Genomic DNA, 22,216 nt, shown 5'->3' with positions numbered 1-22,216 from the left:
CTTGGTGAAATGTGAGTTTTATATTCATTGTTACATCGACCATAATCTCGATCGTCTCAATATGTATTCGAATTCTCATTTTCAGAATAAAATTGGCTATGACTTAAAAAAAAACCGAATCAATTGTTAAGATCGCTCGGGTTTCGCTTGGATTCTGCATGCTCACTTTCATTGATGAAAATTCCTACATCTTCGTAACAAATTCAAAATTGATTACAATTTAAAATACGATGAAGAAGAAGAAGAAATAACTAGACAAGCTATGAAATCTTGGTAAGAGAAGTCATTAGGCTTATACCTGAATAGTTCTGTAAATATTTGCAGGTTGACCTCTAACTCTCCAACTCTGCAGAACATAAAAAAAGTTTTCACTAAGATTCAGAATCTTTTCATATGTGGCAAATTTGGTATTACCTATGACATGACCAACAAGAATACAACAGTTAAAGAAGTGATTGAAGCTCCGGAATTCAAAAATTTCAAAGCATTGCACGTGTTTGGTGTTAAGTGCACCACAAAAGAAATGGATTATTTGATGGAAAATATACAGGCGGATCAAGACTTACATATTCAGGAAGGAGAAATTCCAGAAGATTATAATCATCCAAATGTAAGTTTTTCAACTAATTCGCGACAATCACTACAAAAAAAAACCATACTTGCAAACCGGGCCGGCTTGTAACTCGCTCGAAAACGCAATATTATGAGCTGAAAAATATACCAAAATGAAGATCTCGACGAGTTTTACGTCCGTGACCTGCTCAGGGCCGGATGGCTATTCGTTAATATGTCGCGGGCCGGGCTAGAATGGCTTTTTTGACCATTTTCGGGTTTTTTGGCACTTTTTCCCGACCCGCGACATATCAACGAATAGCCATCTGACCCGTAGGAGATCACGGACATAGAACTCGCTGAGATCTACATTTTGGTATATTTTTCAGTTCATAATATTGCGTTTTGAGCGAGTTACGAGCCGGCCCGTGTCGGCCCGATTCGGCCCGGTTTGCAAGTATGCAAAAAACACTTCAGCTTTTTAAATTCACTGACATACATTATTGCGATTCTCGCTGGATCCATCTTGAACGGGGCAGCATTCTAGATCCTGGGCAGCATTCTAGATCCTTCTAACTTCAGACCCATCTCTCTTACACATCCTCTAGCCAGATTATTTGAGAGATTAATCCTGAAACCAATTAAATCAGAACTCGATGCTCAGCTGTCCAAGAAACAGTACGGATTCCTAAGCAATAGATCATGCCCACTGGCCCTCATCGATGCCACCTCTCAGTACCACCTAACTCTTTCGAAACCGAAAGCATTTATGGACGTCATTCTAACCGATTTCCGAAAAGCATTCGATTCGGTTCCTCATGATCTTCTGTTATTCAAATTAATGCATTTTGGCCTTGACTCATCGCTTTGCGATTGGTTCAGATCCTTTTTGTCCAACCGCGAATCTCGAGTCAAAATAGACGACTACATTTCAGATAATAGTTTTAATAACGTCTCTGGTGTTCTTCAAGGTACTGTAACGGGTCCATTCCTGTTCTTGATTTATATCAATGATCTGATTCAGTCCCTTCCATCAGATGTGTATTCCATCGCATTTGCTGATGATCTTAAGATCTACAGCGAAAACCCCGCCAGTCTCCAGGAAACACTCAACGTTATCTCTGACTGGTGCGATCAGTGGAAACTTCAACTAGCGGAAAATAAAACTGTTGTCTTGCACCTTGGTGTAAGCAACCCCCATAAAGATTATTTCATTGGGAACGCTAAACTAGCGTCTGCCAATGCTGCTAGAGATCTTGGTCTTCTTGTCGATTGTGATTTAAAGTTTGAAGCTCACATTGCAAAAATAGTAAACAGCGCTAAATTCAATTGCAGAAGAATATTGAATAGCTTCCGTTCAAACAATATAAAGTTCTACTTCAAGCTCTTTAATTCCTTCATTCGTCCAACACTCGAATACGCTTGCGAACTATTTCACCCTTCAAACTCTCTCAGTACATCTCAACTTGAATCTCCCCTCCGTTTCTTCTCTCGGAAAGTATTCCACAGATGTAACATATCCTTTCAACCCACCTCATCCAATGCACATCTTTCCCCTTATGAGCGACGCTTAGAAATCTCATCCCAAATGTCCATGTACCATAGACGCATCATTCTAATTCTCAAAACTTACTTTAAAATTGTAACCCACCAGTGTCATTTCCCAAATCTTGCCTTATATGTAAAACCCGCGCATTCCCCCCGGTTCCCATATAGAATAGTTCTTTGCGGTAAGAAAAACAATTCATTCCTACATAAACACTTTTCGACCTGGGATAAAATCGTACCCTACTTCCCTAAAACCGTAACCGAACCAACTTTTGCGTCTCGACTCCGCCAGCTGCCATTACAGACCATTTATCCTAAAATTTGAGCGCTGGACTCTTTGCGGGTCCTATAGTTCATCTTACATATTTATTCACCCCTTCTTGTTGTATGTTCTTATAATTTTCGCCCGGTTCTTTTTTTTCTCTCACAAAAGATGAATAAACTATTATTAAACATCTCCTTTCAATCAAGGACAATTATATTATAACACTCGGAAAGAACAATTTGAGTCCTACTGATATCAACAAGTTCCTCATGCATTGGGTGAATTCAGAAAATGATTTGTTCACAATGTTTCATATAGATAGAGCGCAAGGAGTACCACTTAAACTGAATGAATTATTCAATGATCTCGTTGTTCTGAGAGTAATTCGAAAGGGATGTTGGTGTTGGCTAATGTAAGTTCATGTTTTATACTGTCGAAAAATAATTTTTGAGATTTTTTTCAGAGCAGTAAAATCACCGGAATTTCGAACAAAACAACTGCTTCATTTGAATTGGAATCGGGAAACTATTTATATGAATGCCATCTCTATTAATGGAAAATTGAAGACAAGGGATAGTGAAGAATATCAGTTTGCTCCCGAGTTTCATATTTTGAAGATGCTAGAAAGGAAAAAATCACTAACACATGAACTGAATGACACTAAAGAAATCCTGGAGATAAATATGGAACTTCAGAAAAAAGGAGTGTATTATGATCGTGGACTACCTACCGTTACCTGAATAATTAAAAAAGAGGACAATACCGTAAAACCTGTAATAGAGGCGCACCGAGTTTGGAGCATCCTATCTCGGCTGTCTTCAGAGATATGAAAATGTCTACAACTGAAAAAATATTCTATGAATATCAAGCTATATTTTGTCAGCTAGCAACTTTTTGATATTTCCTTTGAGAACCGACTTATAAGAACCGCTAGATGGGCCTCTATTACAGGTTTTACGGTATTTTTTTATCACCGATTCAGGTATTTCGGACAATTCTAAAAAACCTTTATTATTGCCGCATTTGTTAAAAATCGTTTCAAACGTCACAATTCCTATCCTCCTGACTCCCAATAAGCTCTTGTGGAACAGTTTTTCAGTGTAGTCCTTTTGGACAATATTTTTTCCTAAATTCCTCGTTTCCTCAGTTTTCAGGTTATTTCCTTAGTTTTTCTATTTATATTCCGAACACAACCTCTTGGATATTTGTTCTACCTAGGCTCATTTCTAGTCTAGAAACGGGAATTTTGGCGTTTTGAGCGAATTGCAGCATATGCGTCAATAACAAAGGTTTCTTAGAATTTTCTAAATTATCAGAATCTACTATGTATAAAAAATATGATGTTTTTCCTCCTCACGAGGCAGCTGCTGTATTTTATTATATCATTCATACGGTTCTGTCCTCCTGTCTGTCTATTTGTTCTTATACCCATAATACTTTCGGATGTAATTTTATATGCATGTACCAATGTTATCATTAAAATTGATTTTTCAAAAATTTTTGGCTCTTGAATAGGACACGGTGCCCACAAAAAAGGCCTCATGGATTTCAGGCAGATAGTATAACAAGATTGAAAGCATAGCTGACTGCTAGTGGATGATATGCACATGAAGGAGATTTCGCAAGTCTGAAAATTCCACCGATGTTATCGTTTTTAAATAGAACACTACAAAAAGCTAAATGCGAACAAAAAATGTGTACTGGAGGCACCTTGCGAATGTTCTCCGTTCACCTGTATGTGTTTGCCAATCCACTAATTCTATCTTCTGTCGTTTCGTCAAAGAATGACGTGGTGGCAGATGGTATTGCCTCATTACGATCGACAGACCCTCAGCAACCCTTCGACATCTCTCCCAATTATTGATTTTCTCTCATTTCTTTTTCGTATTTCATTATGTTTAGCACTCTTGCTTTGAAGTATTGCCATCAGATTCTGTACGATCCGAAATTCTTGATAAGAAAAGAATTCAAGTTTAAAAAACTGCCAATTATTGTCAGAATGTTGATAATACAACTAATGGATCCAGCTGAACGGTAATTTTAATATTGGTGACTTAATTAGTGTAACTAATTACCTGATTTAGATTCGCATTGAGTCTCACTTCAAAACGGATGGAAATCGAAGTGAAATTGATCAAGAAACATAGTTATTACTTTCAATTAAGTTATATAAAGAATAGATTTTCAAGAAAATTATTTCTTATCAGACTGAATGGAGAGTCAGGATTTGAAATATGCTGTAACAGCTTCGGGTATAAAAGGAGAAGAGGAGGATATCACTGGTAAGCCGCTGAAATTGATTGCGTTTCACATACTTCTGTATTTTTCAAAAGTTTCAAATATTTGAACACCCATTCTGATCGTATTTGAATCATGCTTGTTTTTTTCAATAATGTTCTAGGGATTAACTCTGGAACCTGACTAAATCAACCGGACAGTGTTTTTTTCAGGCTACAATACAGGAAAGGGACACTCATTAGAAACACAGCCATCGCTATCAACAAAATGTCTAATATTTTTAATATGGATGGTCTCGGAATTCGATTCACTGGAAAAACTCCAAGTTTGGTGTTTGTCAATAAGCTGTTCTCCAATGACGCTTTCAAGTCATCTTGGAACAAAATCACATTGGATGGAATCGAGTTCAATTCCGAGATTGTCAACTTCTTTTTGAATATGGCGGATCCCTTTAAAGAATTTCAAATTTGCCATTCTGACATGCCATTGGATTTCAAGCATAAGAATGTGAGTTTTTGGTAATTGTTTCGAATTGAAAGTTCTCTATTCTAGGCTTTCAAATTTGGATCCAATGATTACGGTGATGCACGATGGGTCACTTTGAATGACATACTGAAAATCAGATATGTGGAAAATGTGACATTTGCCAGAACCACACTCACTTCGAATCATGTGAGACACTTCATTTCCTATTGGATCAATTGTCCAGATGATATGTTCTCGTATATGAGTATCATAGCGATGGAAACTATTCAGTTGGGTGGACTATTCAACGAATTGATTGTGTTGGAGTATCATGACAGTCCTCGGAGCATGATATACTTCACGTAAGTCTCAAAATTAACTTAAATTTCACTTTCGTACGTTTCCAGACTTGCCAAATCCACTACACGAGACTTCAAGCTGTTATTTATTTACCATGAAGCCAATTATGTGGTACTGACTGCAAGGGAACCTTCTGAAATAGTCAAATATGGAAATCTCGTTAAAGAGTTTAAAAACGTTTATGAGATCATGGAACTGTTGGAGAAGAAGAAAACATTGGAAAAAGAATTTGAAGAGACAACTGATGCAACTAAATGGAGAGAATTGAGCAATCGAATCCAGGAATCGAAAAGAAGGATTCATGAGTTGGGAGTGGTTTATCTAGATGGAAGAGCTACTATTTAATAACTTGTACCTGTTCTTTTTGTTTTCTGTCGTTCTGCTGTTACTGTGTTTTTATTATTGCATGTTTAATTTTGTATTTGAAGAGTGTTCCTTTTGAAGTGTTTCAAATCGAATCGAGTATATTCTTCCAAGATGAAACTATCTTAACATTCTTTTAAAGAACTGTCTTTTTTTTTGGACGCTGACACTTTCCGAGTCATAACTTCAGTGTGTCTTGGGGTATTATCTCTAGTCAGCCATAGCCTCTGAATGGTTACGTGGCAGACGTTCTCTACGTGTTTGCCAACCAACCAAATCTTTCTTTTCTCGGTCTTGATGACGTGGAAACAGATGGTATTGCCTCATTACGGGAGATTTTCATTACACAGACCCTTAGCAACCCTTCCACGTCATATCTCCCAATTATTGATTTGCTCTTACTCCTTTTCCGTATTTCATTATGCTTAGCACACTTTCTTTGAAGTATTGCCATCAGATTCTGTACGATCCGAAATTCTCGATAAGAAAAGAATTCAAGTTTAAAAAACTACCAATTATTGTCAGAATGTTGATAATACAACTAATGGATCCAGCTGAACGGTAAATATGAACACTCGTGACTTAATTACTATAACTAATTCCCTGATTTAGATTTGCATTGAGTCTCACTTCAAAACGGATGAAAACCGAAGTGAAATTAATCAAAAAACAATATTATTACTTTCAAATAATTTTTCGCAATAGAGCTTCGTATATACAACTGCGGGGAGTCACAGGTTTCGAAATATGCTGTAACTCGCTAGGATATAAAAGGGGATTAGGAGGATATCACTGGTAAGTTGCTGAAAAATGTTTGATTGTTTCAAAAGTGTAAAACCAGACATCTTGTTTCAGGCTACATTACAATAAAGGGACACTAATTGGAAACACAGATCTAGCTATCAACAAAATGTCCGATGTTTTTAATATGGATGGTCTCGAAATGTTGTTCACCAAAGTGACTCCAAGTTTGATACGTCTCAAAAAGATATTCTCCAATGACACTTTCAAATCATCTTGGGACAAAATCACAGTGCACGATATTGTATTGAATTCGGAGATTGTCAATTTCTTTTTGAATATGGCGGATCGTCGTAAAGAGTTTTATATTTTTGATTGTGACATGCCACTGGATTTCAAACATGAGAATGTGAGTTTAGGATAGTTGTTTGAGTACTACTGATTGTCCCACAAAATAATTTATATATAAATCATACAGACCAAGAGTGGATCTTCATTTTTGTAGTTGACAGCATTTTCTCTAGAGAGTTACGTTTTGGCAAAGTAATTTCTCTCCAAAAATAGTCCGATTTCAGTGAAATACAGTGATTTTTGAGTTGTCTCCTTAAAATGACCATAACTCTCTAGAAAGTGTCCGTACAAAAAAGTTGTCAACTACAAAAATGAAGCTCTATCTTTGATCTGTATGATCCATTAAAAATTTACTTTGTGTGACAATCATTAAAACCGTAACACTCTTTCAAAGTTGGGCATTTTCAACTAAATAAATCCAAAGTTTGTATCTTCTTGCACTGTACTGTACATATATTCCAGGCTTTCAAATTTGGAACCATTTGTTACTTTGATGCTCGATGGGTCACTTTGAGTGACATGCAGAACATCAGAGCTGTGGAAAATGTGTCATTGTACAGGACTAGACTCACTTCGAATCATGTGAGACGCTTCATTTCCCGTTGGATTAATTGTCCAAGAGATATGTTCAAATGGATGAGAATCACAGCGATGGAAATTATTCAGTTGGGAGGACTATTCAACGAATTGGTTGTGTTGGAGCATGACATGAATCCTCCTAACATTGGATACTTCACGTAAGTTTAAAAAATTATTCTAATTTAACTTCCGGACATTTCCAGACTTGCCAAGCCCACTTCGCGACCCTACAAGCTCTTGTTTATTCACTATAAATTAAATGCTGCGGTACTGTCTGCATGGAAACCTTATGATAATGCTGACAGAGATGGAAATATCGAGGAAAAATTCAAAAAGAATAGCCGCAGAGATGAAAATGAAGAAATGTTCAAAAATGTTTATGAGATCCTGGTACTGCTGGAAAAAAAGAGAACATTGGAAAAGGAGTTGGAGGAGATAAAAGATGTTGCGAAACGGAGAGGATACAGAGATCAAATCCAGGAATTGGAAAGAAAGATTCATGAGTTGGGAGTATTTTATCGAGATGGAAGAGCTACTTTTTGATAACTTGTATTCTTATTCTTGTACGTTTTTTGATGTTTTATGCATTTGTTATTGCATGTTTATCATTTCTTTATTTGAAGAATGTTTCTTTTTAAAATGTTTTAAATTGAATTGTGTATTTCTTTTCGTTATGAAACTATCTTAACAAAATGAACTACCATTTCTTTGAATGCTGACACTTTCCGAGTCAAATCTAATAACTCCACTGCGTCTCGGGGTACCCTTCCCTAGTCAGCCGTAGCCTCTGAATGGTAATGTGACCGACGTTCTCTGCGTGTTTGCCTAAGTCCTTATTTCCTCGGTGACGTGGAGACAGATGGTATTGCCTCATTACGAGAGACCTTTCATTACACAGACACTCAGCAACCCTTCCACGTCTCTCCCAATTATTGATTAGATCTTACCTATTTTCCTGTATTTCAATATGCTTAGCACACTTGCTTTGAAGTATTGCCATCAGATTCTGTTTGATCCGAAATTCTTGATAAGAAAAGAATTCAAGTTTAAAAAACTACCAATTATTGTCAGAATGTTGATAATACAACTAATGGATCCAGCTGAACGGTAATTTGAATACTCCTGACTTAATTAGTATAACTAATTAACTGATTTAGATTTGCATTGAGTCTCACTTCGAAACGGATGAAAGCCGATGTGAAATTAATCAAAAAACAATATTATTACCCTGAAATAGTTTTCCATGAAAGCGATTCGTTTATAACACTGTGGGGAGTGACAGGTTTTGAAATATGCTGTAACGAGCAAGGGTATAAGTACAAAGGAGAAGGAGGATATTACTGGTAAGTCGCTAAAAATGATCTAAGGTTCACATATTAGTGTTTGTGTCAAAAGTTTCAAATATTTGAACCGGCATACTGATCGTATTTTAATTATGCTTGTTTTTTGACCGCGATGCAAATCTTTACTAATAATATTCAACAGATCCGTGTGTCTGTTTATTTGTTGCATGTCATAACTCCCTCCGTAGTGGACCGATTTTTATGAAACCTACATAGATAGATTGGAAATTTCCCTTAGATGATGCCCGAACTTTTCTTTTTTCAAAAATATCAAATTTGACGTCTTCTGGAGACGATGTCGATTTCATCAGTAGAAAGCGTTCAGAAAAGGTGTGTCCCGACAGGGTGGTTGAAAGCTCAAAACTACTGACTCGGTGTTTCTTGACAGCATTCTCGAGAGCGCCGCGGCCGCGCGTATTTGGTGTAGAGGTCTACGCAGATGACTCTCACCCATGAGGTAGTGAGTTCGTTCCTGCCAGGTCCGAAAAGTTTTTTGGTTTTTTTGTTTTGATAAGAGCATAGACAGTCAGTATATGAAAGTTGTAATTATGGTCGAGATTTTAGAACAAAAGGGTGGAGTAGCTATCTTTCTGTTGACTCTGTACACACCGCTACAATTCTGTCATAATGGATGATTGAGGTCCAACTTTGACGGTGTTTAAAAATTCACAATCCTACAAACACCGAGTCAGAAACTGATAGTAGTTAACAATAAACCTTTCGTCCGAATCTTCATGGGGAAGTCATGCGGCATTGTCGCCGATCGTTTAAAAACTCAAAATTTTTTTCTTTGTTTTTTTTATTTAGTTAGTTTTTATTCGAGATGATGGACCAAAAGCCACCAACGCAATCACAATAGAGAAAATAAAAGAAAACGACCAGGAACTTAGTAGGTAGACATGTTAAGAGTGAGATATTTAGGGGAATCAAGAGTTTTGTTTTCTTTAAGAATTTTGAGAATTTTTGTGAAGCACTCAGGTACGAATGAAAAGGATTGAAATCAAAATAGACTGAATAAGGAGCTTCTTTAACTTTTGAACTTAGAAATATGTGAAATAGTTTTAGTTTCAAAGTATTCCAGAAAAGAGAGGCGGCATCGCCGCCGAACAGTTCAAGCAGAACGTTTTGGATCAAATTAAACTAAAAGAAGATTTCCGTGTATATGAAACAAAATCTTGAACGAATTTGGGGGGAAGGAGGCGGCATCGCCGCTGATAAGTCAAAATCTTGAAAAGACTACTTTAAACGCATCTTTTGAAGATGTGAAAAGGAAATTCTCTTTTGGTGAGGGGTTTCTCAGTCAGGCAAAGAACACATTCCCTGTATTTAGTACAGTTAATTCTGAGACCCGTGATTTCTGAATGAGGAACTTTGTCGTAGCTCGGTTACCTTCAAAAAAGAAGCAAATTCTAGAATAAGAATTTGTTTAAATATGGCCTTAGTTTGCCATATTTGCCATATTCAGAGGAGGGTGGCGGCATCGCCACCGATCAATCAAAAGTTGAAACTTTATATTTAGAGGATCACCTGCCTTTTGATGAGGGGAAAATAGAGTTACCAAGTTCCTGTTCTTCTACAGTAATTTGTCGAAATCTTATCAGAAAAGTAGGAGTGTTTTAATTGTTCTCTCTGGAACGGGTTGCTCAGCTAATAAAAATTACCAACGATCGAAGAAAAGTTATAGGACCAGAAGAGAAAGAGAATTCTGATACCCCGATTGCTTGAACCATGTGAGAAGCGCCGCAGGCGCTGTAACACCTAGAAGGGTGGTGTTGAGAAGGAGGTTTAGTCGCCGTTAGGCGACGTGAACCGACTGGTACAAAGAGATTTAGTATCTTGTCGACATTCACAATCAACATGATCGAAATTGTGATGCCTTTCTGATACGAATGTGTGCCGATGGCGGCATCGCGACTTGTAAAATTTTAGGGATCAACTCTGAAACCTGATTAAATGAACTGGACGTCTTGTTTCAGGCTACAGTACAAAAAAAGGACGCCAATTCTAAACACAGCTCTAGCTATCATCAGGCTTTCTCATGTTATCAATATCAAGGGTGTCGGAATTCAACTCACAAAAGTAACTCCAAGTTTAGTTATTCTCGAAAAGATATTCTCGAACAACACGTTCAAAACAGCTTGGAACAAAATCACATTGGATGGATGTGTATTCAATGCAGAGATCGTAACCTTCTTTTTGAATATGGCGGATCGTCGTAAAGAATTTCAAATTTTCAATTCTGATATGCCATTGGATTTCAAGCATGAGAATGTGAGTTAAGGCAGCTGTTTCAAATTTAAGTCCTTTATTCTAGGTCTTCAAATTTCGAACCAATGATTACGATGATGCTCGATGGGTCACTTTGAGTGACATGCTGAACATCAGAGGTGTGGAAAATGTGACATTGGGCAAAACTAAACTCACTTCGGAAGAAGTGAGACACTTCATTGACATTTGGATCAATTGTCCAGATGATATGTTCTTATGGATGAAGATCAGAGCGATGGAAATTATTCAGTTGGAAGGACTTTTCAACGAATTGGTTGTGTTGGAGGTTGACGAGAATCCTCCTAACAGTGGATACTTCACGTAAGTTTAAAAATTATTCTAATTTAACTTCCGGACATTTCCAGACTTGCCAAGTCCACTTCGCGAGCCCACAAGCTATTGTTTATTGACTATACATTAAATGCTGTGGTACTGTCTGCATGGAAACCTTATGATAATGCTGTCAGATATGGAAATATCGAGGAAAAATTCAAAAACGTTTATGAGATCATGGAACTGTTGGAGAAGAAGAAAACATTGGAAAAGGAATTCGAGGAGACAAGAGATGTTACGAAACAGAGAGAATACAGGGATCAAATCCAGAAATTGGAAAGAAAGATTCATAAGTTGGGAGTGGTTTATCGAGATGGAAGAGCTACTATTTGATAACTTGTATTCTTATTCTTGTACGTTTTTTATGTTTTATGCATTTGTTATTGCATGTTTATCATTTCTTTATTTGAAGAATGTTCATTTTTGGAACATTTTGAATCGAATCCAATATTTTCTTTCAATATGAAACTATCTTAACATAAGGAACTACCATTTCTTTGAATGCTGACATTTTTCGATTCAAATATTATAACTCCACTGTGTCTCGGGGTACCCTTCCCTAGTCAGCCATACTCTCTGAATGGTTACGTGGCAGACGTTCTCTGCGTGTTTGCCTAAGTCCTTCTTTCCTCGATGACGTGGAGACAGATGGTATTGCCTCATTACGAGAGACATTCATTACACAGACACTCAGCCACCCTTCCACGTCTCTCTCAATTATTGATTTGCTCTTACTTCTTTTCCGTATTTCAATATGCTTAGCACACTTGCTTTGAAGTTTTGCCATCAGATTCTTTTTGATCCGAAATTCTTGATAAGAAAAGAATTCAAGTTTAAAAAACTACCAATTATTGTCAGAATGTTGATAATGCAATTAATGGATCCAGCTGAACGGTAAATATGAACACTCGTGACTTAATTACTATAACTAATTCCCTAATTTAGATTCGCATTGAGTCTCACTTCGAAACGAATGGATACTGAAGTGAAATTAATCAAAAAACAATATTATTATCCTCAAATAATTTTTTTCAATAGAGCTTCGTATATACAACTGCGGGGAGAGGCAGGTTTTCAAATATGCTGTTACTCGCGAGGATATAAGAAGGTAGTTGGAGGATATCACCGGTAAGTTGCTGAAAAATGTTTGATTGTTTCAAAAGTGTAAAACCAGACATCTCGTTTCAGGCTACATTACAATAAAGCGACACTAATTGAAAACACAGCTCTAGCTATCAACAAAATGTCCGGTGTTTTTAATATGGACGGTCTCGAAATGGTGTTCACCAAAGTAACTCCAAGTTTGATACGTCTCAAAGATATATTCTCCAATGACACTTTCAAATCATCTTGGGACAAAATTACATTACATGAAATTGTATTGAACTCAGAGATTGTCAACTTCTTTTTGAATATGGCGGATCGTCGTAAAGAATTTCACATTTTCGGTTGTGACATGCCACTGGATTTCAAGCATGAAAATGTGAGTTTAGGTTGTTAAAAAGGCCAATTTTTTAGTCGCGTTTCCATCCATTGAAAATTGTTGTTTCTTCAGGTGGCCTTGTAGAGGACCGGCCGTGTGGCAGCCTGGTTTAGGGTAGTTGTTTTTTGAATCTAAGTTCTCTATTCTAGGCTTTCAAATTTCGAACCAATGATTACGGTGATGCACGATGGGTCACTTTGAATGACATGCTCAAAATCAGAGGTGTGGAAAATGTGTCATTGTACAGGACCACACTATCTTCGAATCATGTGAGATATTTCATTGACCGTTGGATTAATTGTCAAGAAGATATGTTCTTATGGATGCAGGTCAGAGCGGTGGAAACTATTCAGTTGGGAGGAGGACTATTCAACGAATTGGTTGTGTTGGAACATCATATCAATCCTACAAACATGAGATACTTTATGTGAGTTCCAAAAATAATTCAAATTTCACTTCGGTACGTTTCCAGACTTGCCAAGTCCACTTCGCGAGCCTACAAACTGTTGTCTATTAACCATGATGTAGATTATGTGGTACTAACTGCATGGAAGCCATATGAAAATATCCAGGAAAAATTCAAAAACGTTTATGAGATTATGGAACTGTTGGAGAAAGAGAAAACATTGGAAAAGGAATTTGAAGAGACAACAAATGCAACGAAATGGAGGGAATACAGCAATCAAATCCAGGAACTGGAAAGAAAGATTCATGAGTTGGGAGTGGTTTATCGAGATGGAAGAGCTACTATTTGATAACTTGTATTTGTTGTTGCATGTTTTTTGTTAATATATTTGAAGAATGTTTCTTTTTGGAATGTTTTGAATCAAATTGAATATTTTCTTCCAAAATGAAACTATCTTAACATGCCTTTAAGGAACTACCATTTCTTAGAATGCTGACATTTTTCGATTCAAATATTATAACTCCACTGTGTCTCGGGGTACCCTTCCCTAGTCAGCCATAGTCTTTGAATGGTTACGTGACCGACGTTCTCTGCGTGTTTGCCTAAGTCCTTCTTTACTCGGTGACGTGGAGACAGATGGTATTGCCTCATTGCGGGAGACCTTTCATTACACAGACCCTCAGCAACCCTTCCTCGTCTCTCTCAATTATTGATTTGCTCTTTCTGCTTTTCCGTATTTCATTATGCTTAGCACACTTGCTTTGAAGTTTTGCCATCAGATTCTGTTTGATCCGGAATTCTTGATAAGAAAAGAATTCAAGTTTAAAAAACTACCAATTATTGTCAGAATGTTGATAATGCAATTAATGGATCCAGCTGAACGGTAAATATGAACACTCGTGATTTAATTAGTATAACTAATTAACTGATTTAGATTTGCATTGAGTCTCACTTCGAAACGCATGGAAATCGAAATGAAATTAATCAAAAAACAAGAATATTGCCCTCAAATAGTTTTTCTAGGAGGATTTTCTCTTATAAGACTGTGGGGAGAGGCAGGTTTCGAAATATGCTGTGACAGATTAGGATATAAAAGAAGAGGAGGAGGATATCACTGGTAAGTCGCTGAAATTGATTGAGCGTCGCATATTGTATGCCTCAAAAGTTTCAAATATTTGAAATCCCATACTGATTGTATTTGAATTATGCTTGTTTATTTGTAATATTTTAGGGATAAACTCTGAAACCTGAATAAATCTACCGGACATCTTGTTTCAGGCTACATTACAAAAAAGGGACACTCATTGGAAACACAGCTCTCGTTTTCAACAAACTTTCTAATATTTTTAATATGAAAGGTCTCGGAATTCAATTCATAAAAGTAACTCCAAGTTTGATACGTCTCAAAAATATATTTTCCAACAACACTTTTAAATCCACTTGTGACCAAATTATATTGTATAGAATTGATTTCAATTCAGAGATCGTCAACTTCTTTTTGAATATGGCGGATGGTCATAAAATGTTTCACATTTTCAATTCTGACATGCCATTGGATTTCAAGCATGAGAATGTGAGTTAAGGCAACTGCTTCAAATCTAGGTCCTTTATTCTAGGCTTTCAAATTTCGAACCAATGATTACGATGATGCACGATGGGTCACTTTGAGTGACATACTGAACATCAGAGGTGTGGAAAATGTGACATTGGGCAGGACTAAACTCACTTCGGATGAAGTGAGACACTTCATTGACAGTTGGATCAATTGTCCAGATGATATGTTCTTATGGATGAAGATCAGAGCGATGGAAATTATTCAGTTGGAAGGACTATTCAACGAATTGGTTGTGTTGGAGCATGGCATAAATCCTCCTAACAGTGGATACTTCACGTAAGTATAAACAATTATTCTAATTTAACTTCCGGACATTTCCAGACTCGCCAAGTCTACTTCGCGAGCCTACAAGCTCTTGTTTATTGACTATACATTAAATGCTGTGGTACTGTCTGCATGGAAACCTTCTGATGTATTCAAATATGGAAATACCAGAAAAGAGTCTAAAAACGTTTATGAGATCATGGAACTGTTGAAGAAGGAGAAAACATTGGAAAAATAATTGGAGGAGACAAGAGATGTTGCGAAACGGAGAGAATACAGCAATCAAATCCAGAAATTGGAAAGAAGGATTCATGAGTTGGGAGTGGTTTATCGAGATGGAAGAGCTACTATTTAATAACTTGTATTTGTTATTGCATGTTTTATTGTATGTATGTTTATCATTTCTTTATTTGAAGAATGTTTCTTTTTGAAATGTTTTAAATCGAATCCAGTATTTTCTTTCAATAAAAAACTATCTTAACATAAGGAACTACCATTTCTTTGAATGCTGACACTTTTTGAGTCAAATCTAATAACTCCATTGTGTCTCGGGGTACTCTTCCCTAGTCAGCCATAGTCTCTGAATGGTTACGTGGCAGACGTTCTCTGCGTGTTTGCCTAAGTCCTTATTTCCTCGGTGACGTGGAGACAGATGGTATTGCCTCATTACGAGAGACCTTCATTACACAGACACTCAGCTACCCTTCCACGCCATCTCACCTTTCCTGTATTTCATTATGCTTAGCACACTTGCTTTAAAGTATTGCCATCAGATTCTGTTCGATCCGAAATTCTTGATAAGAAAAGAATTCAAGTTTAAAAAACTACCAATTATTGTCAGAATGTTGATAATGCAATTAATGGATCCAGCTGAACGGTAAATTTGAACTTTTGTACTTCAATTAGTATAATTAATTATATGATTTAGATTCGCATTGAGTCTCACTTCGAAACGCATGGAAATAGAAGTGAAATTAATCAAAAAACAAAGTTATTACTTTCAAATAATTTTTCGCAATAGAGCTTCGTATATACAACTGCGGGGAGTCACAGGTTTTGAAATATGCTGTAACTCGCTAGGATATAAAAGGGGATTAGGAGGATATCACTGGTAAGTTGCTGAAAAATGTTTGATTGTTTCAAAAGTGTAAAACCAGACATCTTGTTTCAGGCTACATTACAAAAAAGGGACACTAATTGAAAACACAGCTCTAGCTATCAACAAAATGTCCAGTGTTTTTAATATGGACGGTCTCGAAATGTTGTTCACCAAAGTGACTTCTAGTTTGATACGTCTCAAAAATATATTCTCCAATGACACTTTCAAATCATCTTGGGACAAAATCACAGTGCACGATATTGTATTGAATTCAGAGATTGTCAACTTCTTTTTGAATATGGCGGATCGTCGTAAAGAGTTTCAAATTTTTGATTGTGACATGCCATTGGATTTTAAGCATGAGAATGTAAGTTTAGAATAGTTGTTTCCAAATCAACTTATATACAGTATGGTACAGTAAGATGTACAATTTGGTCGTTATCAGTTGAAAATGCCTGAGAGAGGGTGTTACGGTATTATTATTGTTGCACAAAGTAAATTCCTAATGGGTCATACAGAACAAAGATAGAGCTTCATTTTTGTAGTTGACAACTTTTTTGTACGGACACTCACTAGAGAGTTATGGTCATATTAAGTTCTCTCACTATTTTGCACTGAAATTGATCGATTTGATGGAGAAATTACTTTATCGAAATGTAAAACATCATTAGTTTTGCAATAATAGATCTGCGGCCTGGAAGAATTTGCAGCAGATAGCAAAAGTGGAAGGGCCTGAGACACGCCATTTTCTCCTCGCTGCAAATTCATTTAGGAAATAATACGTATATTCTAGGCACTCAAATTTGGAACCACTGATTACGGTGATGCACGATGGGTCACTTTGAGGGACATGCTCAAAATCAGAGGTGTAGAAAATGTGGCATTGTACAGGACTACACTCACTTCGAATCATGTGAGACATTTCATTTCCCATTGGATTAATTGCCGAAACGATATGTTCGAATGGATGAGAATCACAGCGATGGAAATTATTCAGCTGGGAGGAGAACTATTCAACGAATTAGTTGTGTTGGAACATCACTTTAACCCTCCGAACATCGTATACTTCACGTACGTTTTGAAAATCTTTACTAATAATATTCAGCAAATCCGTTTGTCTGTCCGTTTGTCGCCGACTCTAGCGCCTTCTGTACTGAACCGTTTTTAATGAAATTTACACAGATCGATTGGAATTTTGTCCCGAATGATGCCCGTCTATTTTTTAGTTAAAATAGTTCTAAATTAGGTCACTACGTGAGAAAAAGTGGTTTTCAAGCCTTTCAGTGGCTTTCATTTCCGAAATAGGGAAATAGGAGTTCACGGGGAAAATAGTTATAAAACTTTTTAATTCTTCAAATGAATTCATTTCTTCAAATGTTCAGGAAAAATGCGTGGGTTTTAAACAATTTTTTTGGTTCTATTCCAGGATAGATATCTTTTGAAAACTCGAACGTTCCATGAAACACTTAAACGCCCTGTCATGCCCTAAATTTTTTCCGAAAGTTAAGACGTCCTTTCAAGTGTTCAAACGTCCCAAAAAACATTTAGTCGTCCCAAAAAACGTTTAAAAGTTCCATAAAATGTTTAGACGTGGTTTCCTTAAAACATAGACACACTGATGCTTGCTTGCACTTTTTTCCATAACTTTAAGCTAGATGCTGGATGTCTCTGTGTTAAGGAATTCACTACTTTCCGGGTGCTGAACCATTATCATGTCAAGATTCAAGGACGTTTTTGTTTTTAGGCAATCACTACTTCCAGATGTCACAGCAAGCTCTTGGTTTTGAAAGTTTAAGGGACGTCCAAATATTTTTTAAACGACTAATTGGTTAAATAACATTTTGGGATTTCAAGGAACGGTTTTGGGACGTCTAAACATTTCTGAGCATTTTTGGGACCCCAAAGAACGTTTAAATGTTTTGAGGGACGTCTAAGTGCTTTAAAGAACGTTTAAGTGTTTTAAGGGACGTTCGAGTTTTCAAAGGACATCTAAACTGGAATAGAATCGCTTTATTGACACCCTTTCAAAGTTGGACATTTTTAACTGAAAAACGGTCAAAGTTGTTCGATTTATGGCCATTACTGTACTCCATTTTTACCGGCTGTCTAACTTTCACACTTAGAAATATGTAGAATAGCTTTGAAGTCTTTTAAAGAAAAAAATCAGAAAGCAGAACAGTTCAGATCAAACCAGACTGAAGAGAAGATTTCCGTGTATAAGAGAAACAATCTTGAAAGATTTTGGGGAGGGAGGCGGCATCGCTGCCGATCAGTAGGAAAAATATAGGAAAATTTCCAAATTTCTAAGCTTCAGTAAAAGAGTTGGTAAGGCTTTCTCAGTCTGAAGCCAAAAAAGTCAGTTGCTGTGTTTAGTACAATTCATTCTGAGACTTCGGATGTCTCCATCATTAAAGAAGTTGCAACAGTCAGAAGCTTAATAGAAATAAATTGAATGAAAAAGCACTATTCAAAAAGTGGTGGTGATTTGTGAATAAGTAACTTTGTCGTTGATCAGTTACCTTCAAAAGGTAATAATTTCTAGGATGAGGATTTGTTAAAACATGGTCTCAGGCTGCCATATTCAGAGAAGGGAGACAGCATTGTCGCCGAAGTTTGACATTAATATTTGAAAGATGACTCGCCTCTTGAGGAGGGAGAAAGGAGAGTTAAAAGTTCCTGTTCTTTTGAAATAGTATGTTACATAAAGCAGAAAAAATGAATACAGTTTCGATTAGTGAATTGAAAACTGCTCATATTGAAATCCTTTTTTCCTCAGGATAGAAAAGTCACCGAGTAAATTTGTCGAAATCGTATCAGAAAAACCGAGATGTTTTAATTGTTCTCTACCGGAACGGGCTGTTTAGCTAACAAAAACTACCGACATGTGAAGAAAATTAATACGATCCAGGAGAAGGAGAAAATTCTGAGACTTCGGTAGTTTTAACCATTCAAGAAGCGCCGCAGGCGCTGTAACACCCAGAAGGGTGGTGTAGAGAAGGAGGTTGAGCAGCCGTTAGGCTGCGTTAACCGACTGGTATTTTATATTTGATTTTCGTACGTTTCCAGACTTGCCAAATCAACTTCACGAGTTTTCAAGCTGTTGGAAATTTATCATGAAGTAAATTCTGTGATACTATCTGCGTCGGAATCTTATGATGAACGCAGAAATGGAAATGAAGAAGAAATGCTTAAAAACGTTTATGAGATCCTGGAACTGTTGGAGAAGGAGAAAACATTGGAAAAGGAGTTGGAGGAGATAAAAGATGTAGCGAAACGGAGAGTATACAGGGATCAAATCCAGGAATTGGAAAGAAAGATTCATGAATTGGGAGTGGTTTATCGAGATGGAAGAGCTACTATTTAATAACTTGTATCTGTTTTCTTGTTTCTTTATTTCTCTGTCGTTTTTCTGTTATTATGCATTTGTTATTGCATGTATTTGAAGAATGTTTCTTTTTGAAATGCTTTGAATCGAATTGTGCATTTTCTTTCAATATGAAACTATCTTAACATAAGGAACTACCATTTCTTTGAATGCTGACATTTTTCGATTCAAATTTCATAACTTCACTGTGTCTCGGGGTACCCTTCCCAAGTCAGCCATAGTCTTGGAATGGTTATGTGGCCGACGTTCTCTGTGTGTTTGCCTAAGTCCTTCTTTACTCGGTGACGTGGAGACAGATCAGATGGTATTACCTCATTACGAGAGACATTCATTACACAGACACTCAGCAATCCTTCCACGTCTCTCTCATTTATTGATTTGCTCTTACCTATTTTCCTGTATTTCATTATGCTTAGTACACTTGCTTTGAAGTATTGCCATCAGATTCTGTTTGATCTGGAATTCTTGATAAGAAAAGAATTCAAGTTTAAAAAACTACCAACTATTGTCAGAATGTTGATAATACAACTAATGGATCCAGCTGAAAGGTAAATTTGAATTTTCGTGACTTAATTAGCACTACCTGATTTAGATTCGCATTGAGTCTCACTTCGAAACGAATGGAAACCGAAATGAAATTAATGAGAAAACAAAATTATTGTCCTCAAATACTTTTTCTCAATAGAGCTTCGTATATACAACTGCGGGGAGTCACAGGTTTTCGAATATGCTGTAACTCGCTAGGATATAAAAGGGGATTAGGAGGATATCACCGGTAAGTTGCTGAAAAATGTTTGATTGTTTCAAAAGTGTAAAACCAGACATCTTGTTTCAGGCTACATTACAATAAAGCGACACTAATTGAAAACACAGCTCTAGCTATCAACAAAATGTCCGGTGTTTTTAATATGGACGGTCTCGAAATGGTGTTCACCAAAGTAACTCCAAGTTTGATACGTCTCAAAAATATATTCTCCAATGACACTTTCGAATCATCTTGGCTCAAAATTACATTGCATGAAATTGTATTGAACTCAGAGATTGTCAACATCTTTTTGAATATGGCGGATCGTCGTAAAGAGTTTTATATTTTTGATTGTGACATGCCACTGGATTTCAAACATGAGAATGTGAGTTTAGGATAGTTGTTTGAGTATTACTGATTGTCCCACAAAATAATTCATATATAAATCATTCAGACCAAGAGTGGATCTTCATTTTTGTAGTTGACAGTTTTTTGTACGGACACTCTCTAGAGAGTTACGTTTTGGCAAAGTAATTTCTCTCCAAAAATAGTCCGATTTCAGTGAAATACAGTGATTTTTGAGTTGTCTCCTTAAAGTGACCATAACTCTCTAGAGAGTGTCCGTACAAAAAAGTTGTCAACTACAAAAATGAAGCTCTATCTTTGTTCTGTATGATCCATTAGAAATTTACTTTGTGTGACAATCATTAATACCGTAACACTCTTTCAAAGTTGGGCATTTTCAACCAAATAAGTCCAAAGTTTGTATCTTCTTGCACTGTACTTTACATATATTCTAGGCTTTCAAATTTGGAACCATTTGTTACTTTGATGCTCGATGGGTCACTTTGAGTGACATGCTGAACATCAGAGCTGTGGAAAATGTGACATTGGGCGAGACTACACTAACTTCTATTGAAGTGAGATACTTCATTTCCCGTTGGATTAATTGTCCAAGAGATATGTTCAAATCGATGACAATCACAGCGATGGAAATTATTCAGTTGGGAGGACTATTCAACAAATTGGTTGTGTTGGAGCATGACATGAATCCTCCTAACATTGGATACTTCACGTAAGTTTGAAAAATTATTCTAATTCAGCTTCCGGACATTTCCAGACTTGCCAAGTCCACTTCGCGAGCCCACAAGCTATTGTTTATTGACTATACATTAAATGCTGTGGTACTGTCTGCATGGAAACCTTATGATAATGCTGACAGATATGGAAATATCAAGGAAAAATTCAAAAACGTTTATGAGATCATGGAACTGTTGGAGAAGGAAAAAACATTGGAAAATGAATTGGAGGAGTCAAGAGATGTTACGAAACAGAGAGAATACAGGGACCAAATCCAGGAATTGGAAAGAAAGATTCATGAGTTGGGAGTGGTTTATCGAGATGGAAGAGCTACTATTTAACAACTTGTATGTATTTGTTATTGCATGTTTTTTATTATTTTACTTGAAGAATGTTTCTTTTTGAAATGTTTTAAATCGAATCCAGTATTTTCTTTCAATAAAAAACTATCTTAACATACCTTTAAGGAACTATCACTTGTTTTGAATGCTGACACTTTTCGAGTAAAATCTCATAACTCCACTGTGTCTCGGGGTACCCTTCCCTAGTCAGCCATAGCCTCTGAATGGTTACGTGGCCGACGTTCTCTGCGTGTTTGCCTAAGTCCTTCTTTCCTCGATGACTTGGAGACCGATGGTATTGCCTCATTACGAGAGACATTCATTAGACAGACACTCAGCAACCCTTCCACTCCTCTCTCAATTATTGATTTGCTCTTACCTATTTTCCTGTA

The 22,216-nt window shown here is 36.7% G+C and overlaps 6 protein-coding genes across 6 annotated transcripts; all 6 read left to right on the top strand.

Moving 5' to 3' along the window:
• Positions 1-4,259: 4,259 nt before the first annotated feature.
• GCK72_003783 (uncharacterized protein) lies at positions 4,260-5,773 on the top strand (the record flags this gene model as incomplete). The annotated part of the gene is made up of 5 exons (XM_003108474.2): positions 4,260-4,399; positions 4,450-4,647; positions 4,816-5,110; positions 5,156-5,430; positions 5,476-5,773. 5 exons carry the CDS (start codon positions 4,260-4,262, stop codon positions 5,771-5,773), a joined length of 1,206 nt encoding a protein of 401 aa, XP_003108522.2.
• Positions 5,774-6,212: 439 nt separating this feature from the next.
• GCK72_003782 (uncharacterized protein) lies at positions 6,213-8,005 on the top strand (the record flags this gene model as incomplete). The annotated part of the gene is made up of 5 exons (XM_053724237.1): positions 6,213-6,352; positions 6,404-6,586; positions 6,647-6,941; positions 7,346-7,620; positions 7,666-8,005. 5 exons carry the CDS (start codon positions 6,213-6,215, stop codon positions 8,003-8,005), a joined length of 1,233 nt encoding a protein of 410 aa, XP_053588431.1.
• A 424-nt stretch (positions 8,006-8,429) lies between these two features.
• On the top strand, positions 8,430-11,739 carry GCK72_003781 (uncharacterized protein; the record flags this gene model as incomplete). The annotated part of the gene is made up of 5 exons (XM_053724236.1): positions 8,430-8,569; positions 8,620-8,805; positions 10,782-11,076; positions 11,120-11,394; positions 11,439-11,739. 5 exons carry the CDS (start codon positions 8,430-8,432, stop codon positions 11,737-11,739), a joined length of 1,197 nt encoding a protein of 398 aa, XP_053588430.1.
• A 421-nt stretch (positions 11,740-12,160) lies between these two features.
• Positions 12,161-13,644, top strand: GCK72_003780 (uncharacterized protein; the record flags this gene model as incomplete). The annotated part of the gene is made up of 5 exons (XM_053724235.1): positions 12,161-12,300; positions 12,352-12,534; positions 12,595-12,889; positions 13,039-13,316; positions 13,362-13,644. 5 exons carry the CDS (start codon positions 12,161-12,163, stop codon positions 13,642-13,644), a joined length of 1,179 nt encoding a protein of 392 aa, XP_053588429.1.
• Positions 13,645-15,911: 2,267 nt separating this feature from the next.
• GCK72_003779 (uncharacterized protein) lies at positions 15,912-19,637 on the top strand (the record flags this gene model as incomplete). Its single annotated transcript, XM_053724234.1, has 4 exons — positions 15,912-16,051; positions 16,346-16,640; positions 17,067-17,344; positions 19,340-19,637. The coding sequence occupies 4 exons, from the start codon at positions 15,912-15,914 to the stop codon at positions 19,635-19,637; spliced, it is 1,011 nt and encodes a 336-aa protein (XP_053588428.1).
• Positions 19,638-20,066: 429 nt separating this feature from the next.
• GCK72_003778 (uncharacterized protein) lies at positions 20,067-21,824 on the top strand (the record flags this gene model as incomplete). Its single annotated transcript, XM_053724233.1, has 4 exons — positions 20,067-20,206; positions 20,494-20,788; positions 21,204-21,478; positions 21,524-21,824. The coding sequence occupies 4 exons, from the start codon at positions 20,067-20,069 to the stop codon at positions 21,822-21,824; spliced, it is 1,011 nt and encodes a 336-aa protein (XP_053588427.1).
• Positions 21,825-22,216: the final 392 nt, after the last annotated feature.

This window comes from Caenorhabditis remanei, chromosome II, assembly GCF_010183535.1.
Source record: "Caenorhabditis remanei strain PX506 chromosome II, whole genome shotgun sequence".
Lineage (NCBI taxonomy): Eukaryota > Metazoa > Nematoda > Chromadorea > Rhabditida > Rhabditidae > Caenorhabditis > Caenorhabditis remanei.
This window is presented reverse-complemented; position numbering and strand designations above follow the sequence as displayed.